At 40.8% G+C, this 17,483-nt stretch overlaps 1 protein-coding gene across 3 annotated transcripts in view; it reads right to left on the bottom strand.

Annotated features, from left to right (window-relative positions):
- WWOX (WW domain containing oxidoreductase) overlaps positions 1-17,483 on the bottom strand; it is a 1,113,301-nt gene that overhangs the window by 1,046,905 nt on the left and 48,913 nt on the right. For all 3 annotated transcript variants that reach the window (XM_055366621.2, XM_019012536.3, XM_055366622.2), the window contains exon 5: positions 1,244-1,350. In XM_055366621.2, the coding sequence (XP_055222596.1) occupies positions 1,244-1,350 (107 nt within the window). The remainder of the gene's footprint in view (positions 1-1,243; positions 1,351-17,483) is intronic.

Here is a 17,483-nt window from a genome sequence, read left to right as displayed (position 1 = left end):
TTCTCCACCCTCTTCAGGTCTTTCTTCAGATCTTAGTTCAATCACTTCTTCCTTGGAGACCCCAAAGGTCTCCCAACTCCCTGGCATCATTACTGATTCCTAGGACCACTCACTGCTTTTTCAAGTTTACATTAAGATCTGTGTTTTTTGACTAAATTTGTCTTCCACAATAGGCTGAAAGCTCTACGAAGACAGTGGCAACGTCTGTTGTCCTTAACAGTAGACCCCAGCACCCATCACAGAGGTGCACTTCATGAATATGTGAATGAATGAAAAGTGAATGAATGCAGTCTGGACTTCATTCTGAAATCCAGCGATGTTTCAAAAATCAAACAGCTCGCATCACTCTCTAGCTCAAACCCTCTAATGTCTTCCTCACCGCTATCTCAGAGTCTACCACACACCCATCCCCCAACAGCACCTCTCCTACCCACTCCATTCATCTCCAGCCACACTAGCTTCCCTGATGATCCTTGAAATCTCCAGGCTTGTGCCTACCTCTGAACCTTAGCATATGCTGTTCTCACTGCTGAGAGAATACTTCTCTTGACATCTGCATGGCTTACCTCTACTTCATTCAGGTCTCAGATCAAATGTCACAACTTTGGAAGGCTCCCTGCTGATGACTCCATCACACTCACGCTATCACTCCCCCCACCTTCCTCTGCTTTACAGTCCTTTATTTACTGACATTATGGTAAATATTAAACTTGATTATGGTCTATTTTTCCTACCTAGAAGGTAAGCCTATGAGGGCAGGGATTCTGTTTCGTTTAATACTATATCCTTGGTCCCAAGACTAATGCAAGCCCTTAGTAAATATTTATGTAGACACGTATCAACATCAACTTCTACATAGACAGAGAAAAGTAAGAAATCAGAGATAGGGTTAAAGCCTCCTTCTTTCTAATCTTAAAAACCATAAGCATAACAGTCTCCTAGTTGCAATCATGGGCGTTCACCACGTTTTATTTTTCTTAATAAATGAGTTAAACGAATAAACATTCTCAAACCCCTGACTAATAAAGCAGATGACACTGACAATGAACTATAAACAAATGCGTGAATAATAATGGACTTGCTCATGCTTTCATTCATAAAACAAACAAAGTGAAGATGACTTTAAAAATAAAGACATGATTCCAAGAGCAATAAACTTTACACACTCCACTAAAATCTCCATATGGTTAGCCCGGCATATGTATTTGACAAGTAAAAAAAACAACAACAGTCAAGCGCTTACCCATTCTTCTAAAATACGTGACACTGCTTCACTCGCCCTTGCCATGTTCCTGCAGGCCAAGATCACATGTGCACCATGGAGGGCAAAAGACTTGGCAGTTTCGAACCCTATGGTTTAAAGGAAAGTCAATGTTAGAAAACATAACATCAACACAGTGAGTCATGTTGAATGGCCTTTACCGGAGCACCACTTAAATTACCCCAAGTTCTCAACCAGGGGTGATTTTGACCCCCAGGGGACAGAAGCAAATGTCTGGAGACATTTTCAGTGGCCACGGTTGTGGGGTAGAGTCCTACTGGCATCTAGTGGGTAAACACCAGGCATTACAGAACATCTTACCATGAACAGGGCAGCCCCTGACAACACAGAACCATCTGGCCCGGACTGTCAACACTGTGATGGTGAGAAAACTTGTCCTAGGGATGCAGTGATTTCAAAGATGAAGACTGGGACATAGAAGAGTTCACGGCATGTCCAGCCATTTAACCATCAATAATGACCAGATCCTGTGCCCACGATAAGGACTTTATGCTCTACTCTATGGTAAGTGTCCCCAGCACCTCTGCTTCCACCAGCGTTACCTAGGTTTCTTAGCCCCATTTCCTACTGAGAACAATTAGAAAAGATGGACAAAATAACACACGTGCATACACACCCATATCTGTTTGAAGGCATCAGAAGGGTACTATGACTAAGAATTTTGGGGGCCAAGATCTGCAAAAATTGCAAGGCCAGCATTTGGCAGCTTTTTTCCTTCAAGGCATATTTCGTTTCCAAACACAGTGGTTGGAAGCCTGAGAAGATGGGCTGAGCTTTTGGCAATTTTATAACAGGGAAAAAGACATAAATTTGAGCTCAGGATCCACCAGGAAAGGGCCACGGGAAACACACCAAACCTTTGGTCGGGATCCTAAAGATTTAGACCCTCGCTGTAATAACAAGAGACAGTCCAGCCTTCACAAGAGTGGAAACTCAGCTTCAGGCCATTTCAATTCCTAGTTTGATTAAAGTGATCAGTCCCTATCTATCCAATTTCCAGAAGCAAGAGAAAATGTTCTCTGGAGGAAGATACCATTATCTAGAGTCTCAAATTACCACTATAATTATTTCAAATACTCATATAAACTCTCAGACATTCAAACAAAATAGCTAAGCATACAAAAACAAAAAACTTCACCAAAATCCAGAGGGGAAGAAATGGAAATAAACGCACAGGAGATCTGTGTAATCAAGTTATTCAGAAACAGTGATTAAAATAAGTCTGACTGACAAGTTCAAGGAACAAAAAGGCAAGATGGAGAATTCTGCCAGGGAATTAGAAACAATAAAAAAAATCAAATAGATATTCTGAAACTTAAAATAAGAGTAATAAGAGTAAGGAAGAATTCAACATATAGTTTAACAGAATACAAGACACAGCTGACGACAAGACTGAGGAAACTACAAAATAAGTTAACAGAAAAATCCAAAGTGAAGCATAAAAAGAAAAAAATAACACAATAAAACAAAGCACAAAAGAGACATATGAAACACATTCTCCCATGCTCTTACACATATATGTAATCTGAGTTCCAAAACAAGTGAAATAGACTAAGAAAAGCAATATTTGAAGACAGAATGGCTGATAATGTTACAAAATCAATGATGCATATACAGCCACAAATTCAAGAAGTATCCTGAGCCATAAGCAGAAATATGTATGTGTATGTGTTGACATGTATATGTATAAATGTGTGTGTCTACATGTATGTGTGTGTGTGTATATATATATGTGCAAGCCACAACCAGAAATGTGCGTTTGTGTATATATATATTTATGTCTGTGTGAGCCGCAAACAGAAATATATATGTGAGTGTGTATCTCTATGTGTGTATGTGTGTGTAGATACACATATATACACATACATGTTAAAGCAAGGCACATCAGAGTAAAACTGCTAAAAACTGCAGATAGTTTTAGAAGTAGTTAGAGACCAGTAGCTACAAGACTGATAGTTATAACTCTCAGGAAAATGATGGAAGCCACAGCTGAAAAAAATAAAACTTTCATCTTACAATTCTATACCTAGTGAAAATATTCTTGAAAAATAAAGGAAGAGAACAAAAATTTTAAGCAAACGAAACCTGCTTTTTGTTTGTCACCTACACTACACCTAGTGTCACGTATAGACCCACACTAGAGGAAACACTAAAGGATGCTCTTCAGGCAAGAGGAAAATGACCTTAGCTATAAACCCAGAGATGCAGAAAGTAACAAAGAGCAACATAAAGGGTAACGACATGTTAAGATCCAAATGGTAAGAGTGAACTCTGTGAGTTTTAAAATATATAGCAAAAATTACTATATCAATAATAATAACAATGCTTAACCTAGGAGGTGAGTAATGGAAGTAAAGTATCCTAAGGTTCTTGTCTTCTCCAGGAAGTGATATAATACTGATTTATATTAGATTTTAATAAGTCAAAGATGCAAGATGTAAATCTCTACAAATTTAAAAAGCTAATGGAGAAGAAAAGTAGAATGATAAAAAGGCAAGAAAGGAGAGAAGATGACTAGCTACAATGGCCTGTAATTCTAGCACCATGGGCGGCCAAGGCATGAGGATCACTTGTGACCAGCTTGGGCAACATAGCAAAACTCTGTCTCTACAAAAATTAAAATTAAAAAAGAAATAGCCAGGTGTGGTGGCAGGTACCGGTAGTCCCAGCTACTCAGAAGGCTGATGTCGAGGGATTGCCTGAGTCCAAGAGTTCAAGGCCACAGTGAGCTATGATTATGCCACTGCACTCTAGCCTGGGTGACAGAGCAAGGCCCTGTCTCAATTTAAATGAAAGAAAGGAAAGAGAAAGAAAGAGAGAGAGAGAGAGAAAGGAAAAAGGAAAAGAAAAAAGAGAAAGAAAGGATAGAAATAAAGGAAAGAGGAATATAGAATAACTTAACAGGAAGCCAATAATAAGGTGGTATATTTAAACCCAAACCCAAATATATCTGTCATTACATTAAATATAAATGGCCTAAAGATGGCAATTAAAAGTTTGTCAGACTGAAGAAAACATAAATATACATATACTCTCCTTATAAAAGAATGTACATTATGTTTTATACCTTATTTAAACATAAGGATAAAAAAATTAAAGAATAGAAAAGGTATACTGTATAACACGAGCCAAAAGAAATCTGATATAGCTGTACTAATTTCAGAAAAAAAAGACTCTAAAGCAAGAAGCATTACAAGAGAAAGTGCTGAATATTTCACAACGGTAAATTTCAATCCACCAAGAATACATGACAATTCTAAATTTATATGTACTTAATAATAGAGCCTCTCATATATGTCAAAAATTGACAGAATTAGGACAATAAATAGACAAATTCACAATTATAACGGAAGATTTTAACATATCCCTCTTACTAACAGATAAAATAAGCAGACAAACACAAAGTATATAGAAGATTTGAACAACTTAATTGATAAACTGAAAATAATTGAATATGATAAACACTGAAAGCAACAACAAAATATACTCAAGTACTTCAAGAATACTTACAAAAACTGATAATTTGCAGGGGCAAAAGCAAGTCTCAATGAATTTCAAAAGATTAAAATTAGAAAGTATCCTCTTTGACCACAATGGAATTAAATTACAAATCAATAACAAGATCCCAGAAAATTCTCATTTCTGGAAATATATGTGTAAATAAATAAGACATTATGGCTCAAAAAGTTACAATGAAAGTTAGAAAGATTTTACACTCGGTAATTACAAACACATATACAAACTTAAGGAGTATAGCTAAAGCCATGGTTAAAAGAAAATCTATAGCCTTAACTACATATATTAAAAAGAAGACCAGGCACAGCGGCTCATGGCTGTAATCCCAGGAATCGGGGTGGCCGAGGCGGGTGGATGTCTTGAGCCCAAGAGTTCGAGACCAGCCTGGGCAACATGGCAAAATTCCATCTCTACAAAAAATTAGTCGGGCGTGGTGGTGCACACCTGTGGTCCCAGCTACTCAGGAGGATGATCATGCCACTTCACTCCAGCCTGGGTGACAGAGTGAGATCTTGTTCCAAAAAAAAAGAAAGAAAGAAAAAATGATGATCTAAGCATCCAAGATGATCTAAGCATCCATTACATTAGGAAAATAACCCAGCAAATTAAGCCTAAAGAAAGCAGAACGATGGAAATAAAAGGAGAAAGGAGAAACTTATAAATCTAAAACAAACATAAAATACAGAGAAGAAAAGAAGCTAAAAGTCTGTCAATTGAAAAAACTAATAAAATTGATAAAGGGCTAGCAAGAATGACAGAGAGAGAGACAGACACAGAAAGAGAGGGCTTGAACAACCAATATCAGGGATGAATAAAAGGACATCATTATGCCACATGAAAGCATAAGCAACAAAAGCAAAACTAGACAAGTGAGGTTACATAAAACTAAAAAGCTTCTGCACGTTAAAGAAAACAATCAAGACACTGAAAGGGCAAGCTACAAAATAGTAAAAAATACTTGCAAACCTCATAACTGATAGTGTTCATATCCAAAATATATAAGGAACTCCTAAAACCCAATAGCAAAAAAAACAAACAAACAAAAAAAAAACACAGATTTTAAAAACAAGCAAAGGAACCTAATAGACATTTCTCCAAAGAAAACATACAAATAGCCAAGTGTATGAAAAGGGGCTCACTGTCACTGATTCTCAGGAAAATGCAGATTGAAACCACAGTGAGATGTCACCTCACACCTGTTAAGATGGTTCTCATCATAAAATGAAAGATAACAAGTGTGGTTGAGGGTGTGGAAACAAGAGCCCCCTTATGGGTGAGAAACTTACATTCCTTAGCGGAATGTAAATTGGTGCAACCATTATGAAAAACAGTATGGAGGTTCCTCAAAAAATGAAACAAGAATTAAAAATTGCTGGATTATGATCCAGCAATCCTACTTCTGGATACATATCCAAAGGAACTCAAATCAGGATCACAACAACATGTCTGCCCTCTCATGTTCACTGCAGCATTATTCATACTAGCCAAGACATGGAAGCAGCCTAAATTTCTACTGATGAATGAATGGATAAAGGAAATGTGGAAGACACACACACAAACACACACACACACAAACACACACACACAAACACACACAATGGAATATTATTCAGCTTTAGGAATGAAGGAAATTCTGCTATTTGCAACAACATGGATGAACCTGAAGGACATTATGCTAAGTGAAATAAGCCAGACACAGAAGGACAAATACTACATGATACAATTTATATGAGGAATCTAAGACACTCAAACTCATAGAGGCAAAAAATAGAATGGTGGAGGCAAAGGGCTGAGGGGAGAGAGAAACAAGGAGGTATTAGCCAAAGGGTATGAAGTTTCAGGTATACCAGATGGAAAAGCCCTAGAGATCTACCATATATTACTGTGCTCACATAGTATCATGTACTTATAAAATATAATGGTTTCACAGGTATATACTTATCTCCAAACTTATCAAGTTCTATACATCAAATACGTAAGGCTTTTTGTACGTCAATCATACCTCAATAAACTTGTTTTTAAAAATGAAAAATAAAGAAAAGGACTACAGATCCAATGAACCGTAAGAAGATCTTAAGATATGGTGAACAACTTTATACCAATGAATTTACAATACAGGTAAAAAAGACAAATTCCTAGAAAAACACTACAAAAAAAGTTGCCACAAGAAGAAATGGAAAACTGAAAAAGTTCTGTATATTTAAAAAATATGAATCTATATTTTAAAGTCATCTCAAAAAAGGGGAAAGGAGAGGAGGGGAGGGGAGGGAGGGAGGAAAAAGAAGAGGCAGTCTAATCCAGAGCTTGAACACCAAGCCATTGCTCTAAGCTAAAAAATACCATATTTTGTAATCTGTGGTGGAAGACCATATAGAGTACAGTACAATAACAAAGTAGTCAATTCTACTAGAGAAGGCAGCAATGTAATTCAGCCAAACCCATGTCAAATGGCCATAAATTATTGTTTACAAGATAATGTTAATATGCACGCAAAATCAGCATACCGTTATCTTCCTGACATCACCATGTGAAAGAGCCTAGTAAAGTTCATTCATTCATATCACTCCCACAGGCCTAATCTTCATGGAAATCAGTCTATTTATACAGAATACTTCTCGAGGAAAATCAGCATAGCACAGAGGAAAACTCAAGTTGGACACACTTGTGTTGCTGCCAGTTCTAACCACGTACAAGCTGTGGGATCTAAGGTCACGCCTTGAACCCATGTGAAACTCAGTTATCGTTTCTGTAAAATGGGAAATAAGTGGTAAATATATATTGAGAGCCTAACATAATCATAGTAGGTGGAAAACAAATGTTAGTTGCCTGCTTTTTGCAAAATCCTTGGTGTCCTATGCCTCTTCCCCAATTTGTACGACCTACCAAATCCAGCACAGTCACTATGACTAAAAAATTAAAACTTGCTCCTAGATGTGCTACCAATGGTAACCCGAGGGCTGAATGACTTTAATACCAACCAGAATTCAAAGAAATCAGCCTCGGGCTCCACCATTCCGTTTGTCTGAATATGGACTCTGGAGCACAATTTAACCTCATTGCTGAGACAACCTGAAATTATTTTTTGAGATTTTGCCAAATCCCATATTCCAAAATACTTACTTATTACCTCAAGATGACCTCTGATACTTAAATCAGATGCTGAAATAATGCACAAAGGATTTCAAACCTGAAGTATTTAACACCTAAATCCATTTGCCTCCCCTTGGGTGTGTGGGTAGTAAAAGGTTTTTGAAGCTGTATCTCCAACCTTTAAAGCAAGACGACAATAATCTCAAATTTACTCATTTTTACCTGTGATGCCAATGTCACCCCTTATCATCAGTGAGCAAAAGACACCTAGATCATTTGGGGAAAATGAGAGAAGTAAAATGCCAGGTTTTGTAGCCCAGCTGGCTGGAGGCAGGCACCGAACAAAGTCTTGCTGACTGATCTGCCCCATCAATCAGGCTAATGAGATGCCGACAGCCATATGCAAGCAACACAGTGACCAAACACAACTGCATTTCTGAGCCCGGGACTTCACACACCCAGAAGATCTTGGAGGGAATGGTGGACTCTGGGTCCCTTTGAAATTTCCAGGTCAAAGCAATGATCAGGAATATCTTTCTTCACAGTTTCATCACAGGGTATTAAACGAAAAAAAAAAAGATGTAAGAGAGTGGAAATGAGAGTAAACACAATTCTTAGTCATTCATTAGCAGCTACGTTTTTAACAGATTGAGAAAGCATCGATATAACACAAGGCCAGGCAGGTTCCAGAACTTGATTGATTGACTGATTGACTGACTGAGACAGAGTCTTGCTCTGTCACCCGGGCTGGAGTGCAGCGGCGCAATCTGCAACCTCTGCTCACTAGAACCTCCACCGCAGGGATTCAAGCGATTCTCACGTCTCAGTCTCCCCAGCAACTGGGATTACAGGCGCATGCCACCACACCCAGCTAATTTTTGTATTTTTAGTAGAGACGGGGTTTCACCATGTTGGCCAGGCTGGTCTCGAACTCCTAACCTCAAATGACCCACCCACCTCGGCCTCCCAAAGTGCTGGGATTACAGGCGTGAGCCAACACACCCAGTACAGAGCTTTATTTATCCAATTTCTCAGGTAAGCTCCTTGAGCCTTACGCCCTCCAATCTCCGTATTTCGCCAGACTAACACCCAGTAGGATTCAATAAATATCTGCTGAAGAAACAAATGGTTCTTGCAGACTGCTAATAGGCTGCAGCTCTGGACTATTTTAAAACAATCCAGGCTGTTTCAAACTGCAACATGATGGCCCTCTTCCTTCCTTTATAATAATGAATAAATATTAAAATCCTGCAAAGATACTGCTCACTGTAGTTTTGAATGACGCTACCAAGAAATCTGTGGGGGGAAAACATGCCGTTTTTCTATCAAATTTTATTTTCCCAAACAAACCTGTTAAGTCATGCTATCTCACTTGACAAAATAACCCACGGCAAAGGACTTTTTATTACCAGAAAGGGCACATCTGACAAGACAGCAGCAACAGGCTACAGGCTCAAGCTTCCACCCTCTCTCCTTTAGAGAATTCCTGACTGTAGTTATGGGTAAGCTATCTGTCTCTGTGTCTTGTGAAATTACACTCTGGTTCTTACATCTTCCTTTATCTAAGCAATGCATTACCCGTTGCTAGTCTACTTTCAAAAGCTGCAATAGACAACTCCATTTTCTTACCCTTTACAATTGCCTTTGGAACAGAAACAAAGCTATTTGGCTATTTCAAAAGATGATAGTTTAACAGGAAGGACAATAACACTTTTATAGTAAACCATATCTCTGGAGTGTGGAGTTTTATATAAAAAAAGTTTAATAATGCTACCTACTGTTAAAGTCCTGGATAAAACCCAAGAGAATAACATCCCTCACTCTTGTAATACTGCAGCTGACGGCCAGTTTAATTAGCTAAATGTAGTAGTGCTAACCCTATTCTGCACAGTGCCAAAGTTTGTGCAAAATAATGAAGGCAATGGTTTACTAAATTTAATAACCTGATTCATCTTATAAAAAATTAACTTTATGACAATGTTTAAATTGAACTAGCTTAACTGCATGGAGATGGCAAGAGTGTGTTCGGAAGAATATGTAAACCTAATAATACCAAGAAAATAAAGACATTTTAAAGCAATGAACAGCATCAGTTTTTCTAGCACTTGTTACATCAGATGCAATCAGAAAAATGATGTGGCCATGGAGGCTTAATAGCTCACTGTCTTGGTTTTTTTTTTTTTTTTTTTTTTTTTTTGAGACAGAGTCTCGCTCTGTCGCCCAGGCTGGAGTGCAGTGGCGCGATCTCGGCTCACTGCAAGCTCCACCTCCCGGGTTCACGCCATTCTCCTGCCTCAGCCTCCCGCGTAGCTGGGACTACAGGCGCCCGCCACCACGCCCGGCTAATTTTTTGTATTTTTTAGTAGAGACGGGGTTTCACTGTGTTAGCCAGGATGGTCTGTCTTGGGTTTTAAGCTTTGAACACAAACATTCAAGTTCTATGAAATGGAAAAGGTGCAAAGTAATTTACATACCTACTTATCTTATACTATCTTACATAGTTTTCACTCTTTAGAACAGAGGTCACAAACTGATGATCAGAGGACAAGTCAAGCCCACAGACCTGTTTTGTGTGGCCCATACTTTCTTCCCTTCCCTTCCTTCCTTCCCTTTCCTTTCCTTCCTTTTCTTTCCTACCTTCCTCCCTCCCTTCCTCCTTCTCTCCTTTCTTTTCTCCTTTGCTCCTTCTTTCTCTCTCTCCCTTCCAACCTCTCTTCCTTCCTTCCTTCCTAATTTGAATTAGTTGCCAGCATTAAAACATTGGGGAGATCACAGGTCCAAAAGCTAGATGTGTAGCTTCTCTGAAAAAGCTTACACCACCGGGGGCCCAATCCCACGTGGTGACAGGTTAGCTGAGAAGCCACTGTCAGCTAGAGGTGGGGTTTGGGCTTTCTAGTTGGTCATGTTGACCATGATCATCATCTGTGCTGCTGGCATTACCCGCCAGGCCACTGCAGGCACTTGATGCTGAGTGCACATTATCCGGGAAACATCCTTGCTAGAGACATGACTCAAGCCTTACCACAAAACACCCTCAGTCCATATGTTCACAACTCAATCACCGAATCTCAAAGAACATCTCCCACTGATCTGGTTGAGATTGTATTTAAACCATGTCAAACCCTACTCTGTCAAGTGTGAGAATATTAGGATGCTAGCTATGCCTTGGAAAACCCCGCAGTAGCACTTGGCTTTGCGTGGACAGAGAAGCACAAGGGTAGCAGGCTCAGGGATCTGCAGGAGCTTGGACCCATGGTACAAGCTCCCTTGCATTTCACAAATGTCACTGAGTGGCAGCAGAACCTCTGGGCCAAGAACTTTACTGGAAGGAGAGATAAAGATGAAACAGACAAGCAAAAAGGCAGGGTGCTTGGCAAAAAAAAAAAAAAGATCAAGGATTGGGGAGCAACTCCGTGTAAATAAATCACATGAATACAACAGAGATGAAGCTCCATGAAGCAAGCGAAAACTGTGGGACTCCTCTGTAGGCAGCGGGAGCCTGTGGATTTAGGCAGGGAGTAAACACTATGAGTTATTATTCTTATTATTATTTTATCCATTTACAGTACCTCCAGTGGTCACAGTGGACTCGCTCAAGATACTGTGGCCTTGTGACCAGCCAGGAATGGACGAGGTGCCCTCTTATCCTGAGCAGCTCAAGGTATAAATTAGAAAATCATGTAGGAAGCAAAAAAAAATCTACAAAGGCAGGCACTGCCTAAGTCTAGGTGTCCAAGGTGCCCCGTGGGCCACTGGTGAGCTTGGCAAGTTGTTTACCCAGACAGGGAACACAAAGGGAGAAATGGCTTGGGCATGGTGGTGGAGAGCATCGGAGCAGGCAGCCGCACACCATGAGACTCACTGGTAGGCTGGACAGGTTGGGACAGTCGCCCACAGAATCCTCAGGCACAAAAAACATGAAGGTGGGAACCCTGTCCCCTCAAATACTGACAAAGCTCCCACGGAAGTAGGAGCTAAGAAAAAGGCAGCTTCTTTCCCCGATGCCAGGAAGGTTCCTTCTGGTTTAAGTTTTTTAATTTTCTCCATATTGTGGATGTACTTGGGCAGTGTCCCCATTTACTGTAAATTATGGTTTTAATTATCATTTTTATTAAGATGCCCAAAGGAGTTGAGGCTTACAATACCCGTAATTTCTAATGGGTGGTTATTATTAATTTATAATTGTGAAACACTGGGGACAAATGTTACTTGTAACTGGGCACAATTAAAAGGCCACAGAGATGGTGATTTCCAGCCCCCTCCAGCCCCGCCCCACAAACATAGCACTAAAACGATCTTTAGGAACCAATCAACAAGTTGTAGAATCTTCCAGCACACATCCTCTCCCTCCCTGGAGATCTGCCATTATGCATAGAGCAAGAAGATAGGCCTAATGTCTTTCAGCTTGGGTTAGATCTGGGGACAATGCAAATGTGGGGACTGTTTTTGTATTAACAGACTACTATCTTTAAGGATGAGTTTCTCCTATGTCCTCCTAAAAGTAGGAAGACCATACTTTCCAAACTAATCTGATTAATGTAAATGAAATTACAGTGACATGACATTGACGATGATCTTGAAATCCAACTCCCCCACAGGCATTTCCAGATGAAGTTCTAAAATGTACACCACGCCTATATGCTCAATGCCACATCTGCAATGACTAGATAATCCATGCCTCTGTTTCAGTAGTTACTTTGATTACCTGAATGATCACATTTGCCTCCCAGGCCATTTCAATTACATAGTTCTGAGTTCCAAAGAGTTAGAGATAGTGCTTACTAAACACGATCCACAGCTGCCAAATCTTAAGAAATTACAAAACTACACAGGTCTCTCTAGAGAAAAATAAGTCATAGCCAGCCCTGCTTTTTAAAAGTATGCGTTATATACAGCGAGCAACAAATCCCTACAGAGCTTCCTAAATAGCCCTAATAACATAAATACATCTCAAATATATTTATCAAAAAAAGATACCAACCCAAGAAGTGGGAAATGGGTCAGTTCATGTGGAATATCTTTAAAATACACCAGGCGGCATCTGCATGCTTTGGGCAGTACAAGGCTGAGGCCGTAATGTTTTGTAAAGCTGTACAATAAATCCCAATTGACTGCATGAGATCTCTCGAGAGGCAAGACTGACCCCAGGCTGGCTACTAGTGCTGTCACTGTGCTGGGTGAATAAGTTCTCATTTAACCTGCCAGTGACAGTCCTGGTTAGGAATGAGTGAGAAAAATGCCCAAAGATTACAATTAACACGGTCCTAGACAGGCACATGCAGACAGATTCTATAAGGGTAACTACATCGAGCGGCACTCCTGTCGGTAAAGATGTGGGGCAACCAGGCAACTTCATAGATTAATAAGGGATGGGGGATAGGAAATGGCTTAACATATTTGGGGGCAGTTCGGACATAGCTATCAAATTTGAAGTGGACATCCTCTTTGACCCAGCCACAACCAGAAATTTATCCTACAAATAGACTTGCTGACATGAGCAAATATGTGGGAGGAATATTCAATACGGCATTATCTACAACAGACTGCAATCAACCAAAATGTTTTATCAATTAGGTTAAATAAATTATATTGCATGAATAGGACAAAATACTGTATTACACCTAAAAAGAATGAGGAGAAATGATACGGAGATGCAAGGAAACATTTCCATGTTATAATTTTTTTTTTTTTTTTTTCTCTTGAGACGGAGTCTCGCTCTGTCGCCCAGGCTGGAAGTGCAGTGGCGCAATCTCGGCTCACTTCAAGCTCCGCCTCCCGGGTTCACGCCATTCTCCTGCCTCAGCCTCCCGAGTAGCTGGGACTACAGGCGCCTGCCACCACACCCGGCTAATTTTTTTGTATTTTTAGTAGAGACGGGGTTTCACCGTGTTAGCCAGGATGGTCTCAATCTCCTGACCTCGTGATCTGCCCGCCTCGGCCTCCCAAAGTGCTGGGATTACAGGCGTGAGCCACCGCGCCTGGCCTCCATGTTATAATATTAAGAAAAAAAGTCAAAGTACCGAACAGCGTGCACGTAAGACACAAAGTGGTTAAACAGGTGCCAACATTGATTACTGCAGGAGAGAGTTACCGGTTGGGGGCAGGAAAACTTCTTGTGCATTTCATAATGTCGACGCTACTTCCATTTTTAACACATGCATACATGCCTGCTATAGGAAGAAACTAAAAATAACAAACCAAATGCTATGTAATTGATAATTCATGGGCCTTTATGAATTTTAATACAGAGCAATCAAGGCAAGCGAGAAAAAAAGGGAGGAGCCTATTCCTATTCCAAACAAGGTATTTCCTGAGCATCCTGATTTATACAAAGGATGCTGTAACGTCCAGGTAAGGAGGAGCACTTCAGAGTGTTACTCTTGGCCGGGTACCATGCCATGTGCTTTATGAAACACATTAACTAATTCTAAGGTGTTCTCTACAGAAACCCTATAAAGTGTCATTGTCATTTCATGTAAGAGAAAAACCACTGATCCCCAATGTTAAAGAACTCACAAGATCAGAAGGCAAAAAAGGGGGAGGACCCCAATGGGCATGGTAGCCTGACTTCAAGCAGGTGTACCCCACCATCAGGCCCCCCAAACTACCACAGTCACCATGTGACTGTGTATTTGTGATATTGTGATATAATAAGAAATACATACTGGGTCTTCATGCAGGTTCCTGGCACAGAGCTCCTAAAATCCTTGAAATTGGCCAGGCATGGGGTCTCATGCCTGTAATCCTAGCACATTGGGAAGCTGAGGCAAGAGGATCACTTAAACCCAAGGGTTTGAGACCAGCCTGGACAACACAGTGAGATCCCATCTCTAAAAAAAAAAAAAATTGTGGAACACAGTGCCATGCACCTGCAGTCCCAGTTACTCAAGAGGCTGAGGTGGGAGGATCACTTGAGCCCAGAAGTTGGAGGCTGCAGTGAGCCATGACTGCACCACTACATTCCAGCCTGGGTGGGTGACAGAGCGAGACCCTGTCTAAAAAAACAAAAACCTTTGAAATTTTCTGAGCAATGTGGGTGAGGGGAGAGTCTTTTATTATTCACAATTAGAGAGTTGTGAATAATTGATAACCCCCACATTCCCCGCCTTGGGGGAAGAGGAGGGGCTGGAGATTGACTTAATCACCAATGGCCAATGATTTAAGTAATCATGCCTAGGGTAACAAAACCTCTCTAAGAATCCTAAATGGAGAGGCACAGTGGCTCACACCTGTAATCTCAGCACTTTGGGAGGCCGAGGCAGGAGGATTGCTTGAGCTGAGGAGTTCAAGACCAGCCTGGGTGACATAATGAGACCTCGTCTCTAATAAACAAAACAAAAAAACTTAGCCAGGCATGGTGGTGTGCAACTGTAGTCACAGCTACTCAGGAAGCTGAGGCAGGAGGATGGCTTTAGCCTGGGAGGTCCTGGCTGTAATGAGCCATGATTGCATAATTGCACCACTGCACTGCAGCCTGAGCAACATAGCAAGACCCTATCACAAAACAACAACAACAAAAACCTAAACGATAGGGTTTGGAGAGCTTCCAGATTGCTGAGCGTGTGGTGCTTGGAGAGGGGCATGCCAGGAGCGGGTATGGAAGCTCCACATCCCTTCCCCATGCCTGGCCCTATGTACCACTTCATCTGTACTCTTTGTAATATCCTTTATCATAAACAGGTAAACATAAGTAAATATTTCCCTGAGTTTTATGAGCCATTATAGTAAATTATCAAGCCTGAGGAGATGGTCGTGGGAACCCCAATTTGTAGCCAGTGGGTCAGAAGTGCACGTGACAATCTTGAACTTGCTATTGGCATTTGAAGTAGGGGATGATCCTGTAGGACTGAGCCCTCAACCATGGGGTCTGTGCTGACTCAGGGTCGTTAGTGTCAAAACTGAATTGTAGGACACCAAGCTGGGGTCCAGAAAATTGGAGAATTACTTAAAAGGAGGGAACACTCCACACATTTGGCATGGGAAGGGCTCTGTATGAGAGAAGAAGAAGACACTGTTCCCTTCCTTTAGGGTTAAGAGCACACACTAGAAGCAGCTCCTTGAGGCAGGAGAAACCAGCCTGGAATGCCCCCACCAGCCTCACACCCCACAGAGTCTTGACAGTCAGTCAAATACAATTCATGGGATTTGCTATCTATTCTCTGTGGATATTACGAGATATAGGCTTCTCATATGTGTACATGCTTGGCATGTGTATAATTTAAGCTAAACCTACTAAGCAGCTGTCCTGAAAGAGGGAGAAGTGGTCCAAATACCACCTGTTTCATCAACAGCCTACCAGTGCTCCCTTCGGTGTAATCCCATCAAGGCACAGAATTGAGGTCTCTTCAGCTACTATATTACATAAACCTACCTGCTGTATGGAATCCATTCCCAGACAGTGATGCATTGGCAAATGTTCTTCTCTTTTACTTGATATTTCACCTTGGGGCTCAGAATTAACACTGTCCTTTGCTTTTACAAACATTTATCTGTAAGGGCTGTGAGATGGGATCACTAATCCACAGGCATAAGTTTCTCTCTATGTTCTTCCAACGTCAATAGTTTACAATTATAGACTTAATTTAACCCCACTTCTATACTTCCAACCAGTAAAAAATGATCTTTACACCATGACCATTACGAGTTATACTCAATTTTTTTTCTTTAATTTCCTAAAGTCTTCACTGTCAAACTTTAAAGAACCAACTGTATTAACGTCCAATACAAAGGCCAGCCAGGCACAGTGGCTCAAAGTATAATCCCAGCACTTTAGGAGGCCAAGGCAGGAGGATCACTTGAGCTTAGGAATTCGAGGTTACAGTGAGCTACGATCCTGCCACCGCCCTCCAGCCTGAGTGATGGAGCAGATTCTGTCTCAAAAAAATAAAACATAAAGACCCTCCACCAATAAAAAGAAAGTAACACCACATGAAATTTTTTGTAATCAAAGTATACATGGCACTTTTTTTTTTTTTTTTTTTTTGAGACGGAGTCTCGCTCTGTCGCCCAGGCTGGAGTGCAGTGGCGCAATCTCGGCTCATTGCAAGCTCCGCCTCCCAGGTTCACGCCATTCTCCTGCCTCAGCCTCCCAAGTAGCTGGGACTACAGGCGCCTGCCACCATGCCCGGCTAATTTTGTGTATTTTTAGTAGAGACGGGGTTTCACCGTGTTAGCCAGGATGGTCTCGATCTCCTGACCTCGTGATCTACCCACCTTGGCCTCCCAAAGTGCTGGGATTACAGGCGTGAGCCACTGTGCCCAGCCAACATGGCACTTTTATAAACTTGTCTGAGAACCTTACGAAGAAAAATTAAACAGCACAAAATAAAAAATAAAAAATTTAGGCCTCCTGTTAAAAAAAAAAATGTAATGGAGCTTTTTAGAGGCAGAGACCCCTGTGTCTTTTAAAGTTTCTCAAGAAGACACAGCTCTTTCGCTCCCTTTCTTCTTAATACAAGAAAGTAACAATTGCTCCATAATTCCACCCGCTACACGTGCTGTCTGGCCCAAGTTCATGTTCTTCAGAGGGCAATCCTTTTGTTAACTAACCAATGACACACACAGGCATGCGCACACACGTGCACACACACACCCA

This window comes from Gorilla gorilla, chromosome 18, assembly GCF_029281585.2.
Source record: "Gorilla gorilla gorilla isolate KB3781 chromosome 18, NHGRI_mGorGor1-v2.1_pri, whole genome shotgun sequence".
NCBI classification, from domain to species: Eukaryota; Metazoa; Chordata; class Mammalia; order Primates; family Hominidae; genus Gorilla; species Gorilla gorilla.
The sequence above is the reverse complement of the archived record's forward strand: the minus strand, read 5'-3'. Positions and strand labels throughout refer to the sequence as shown.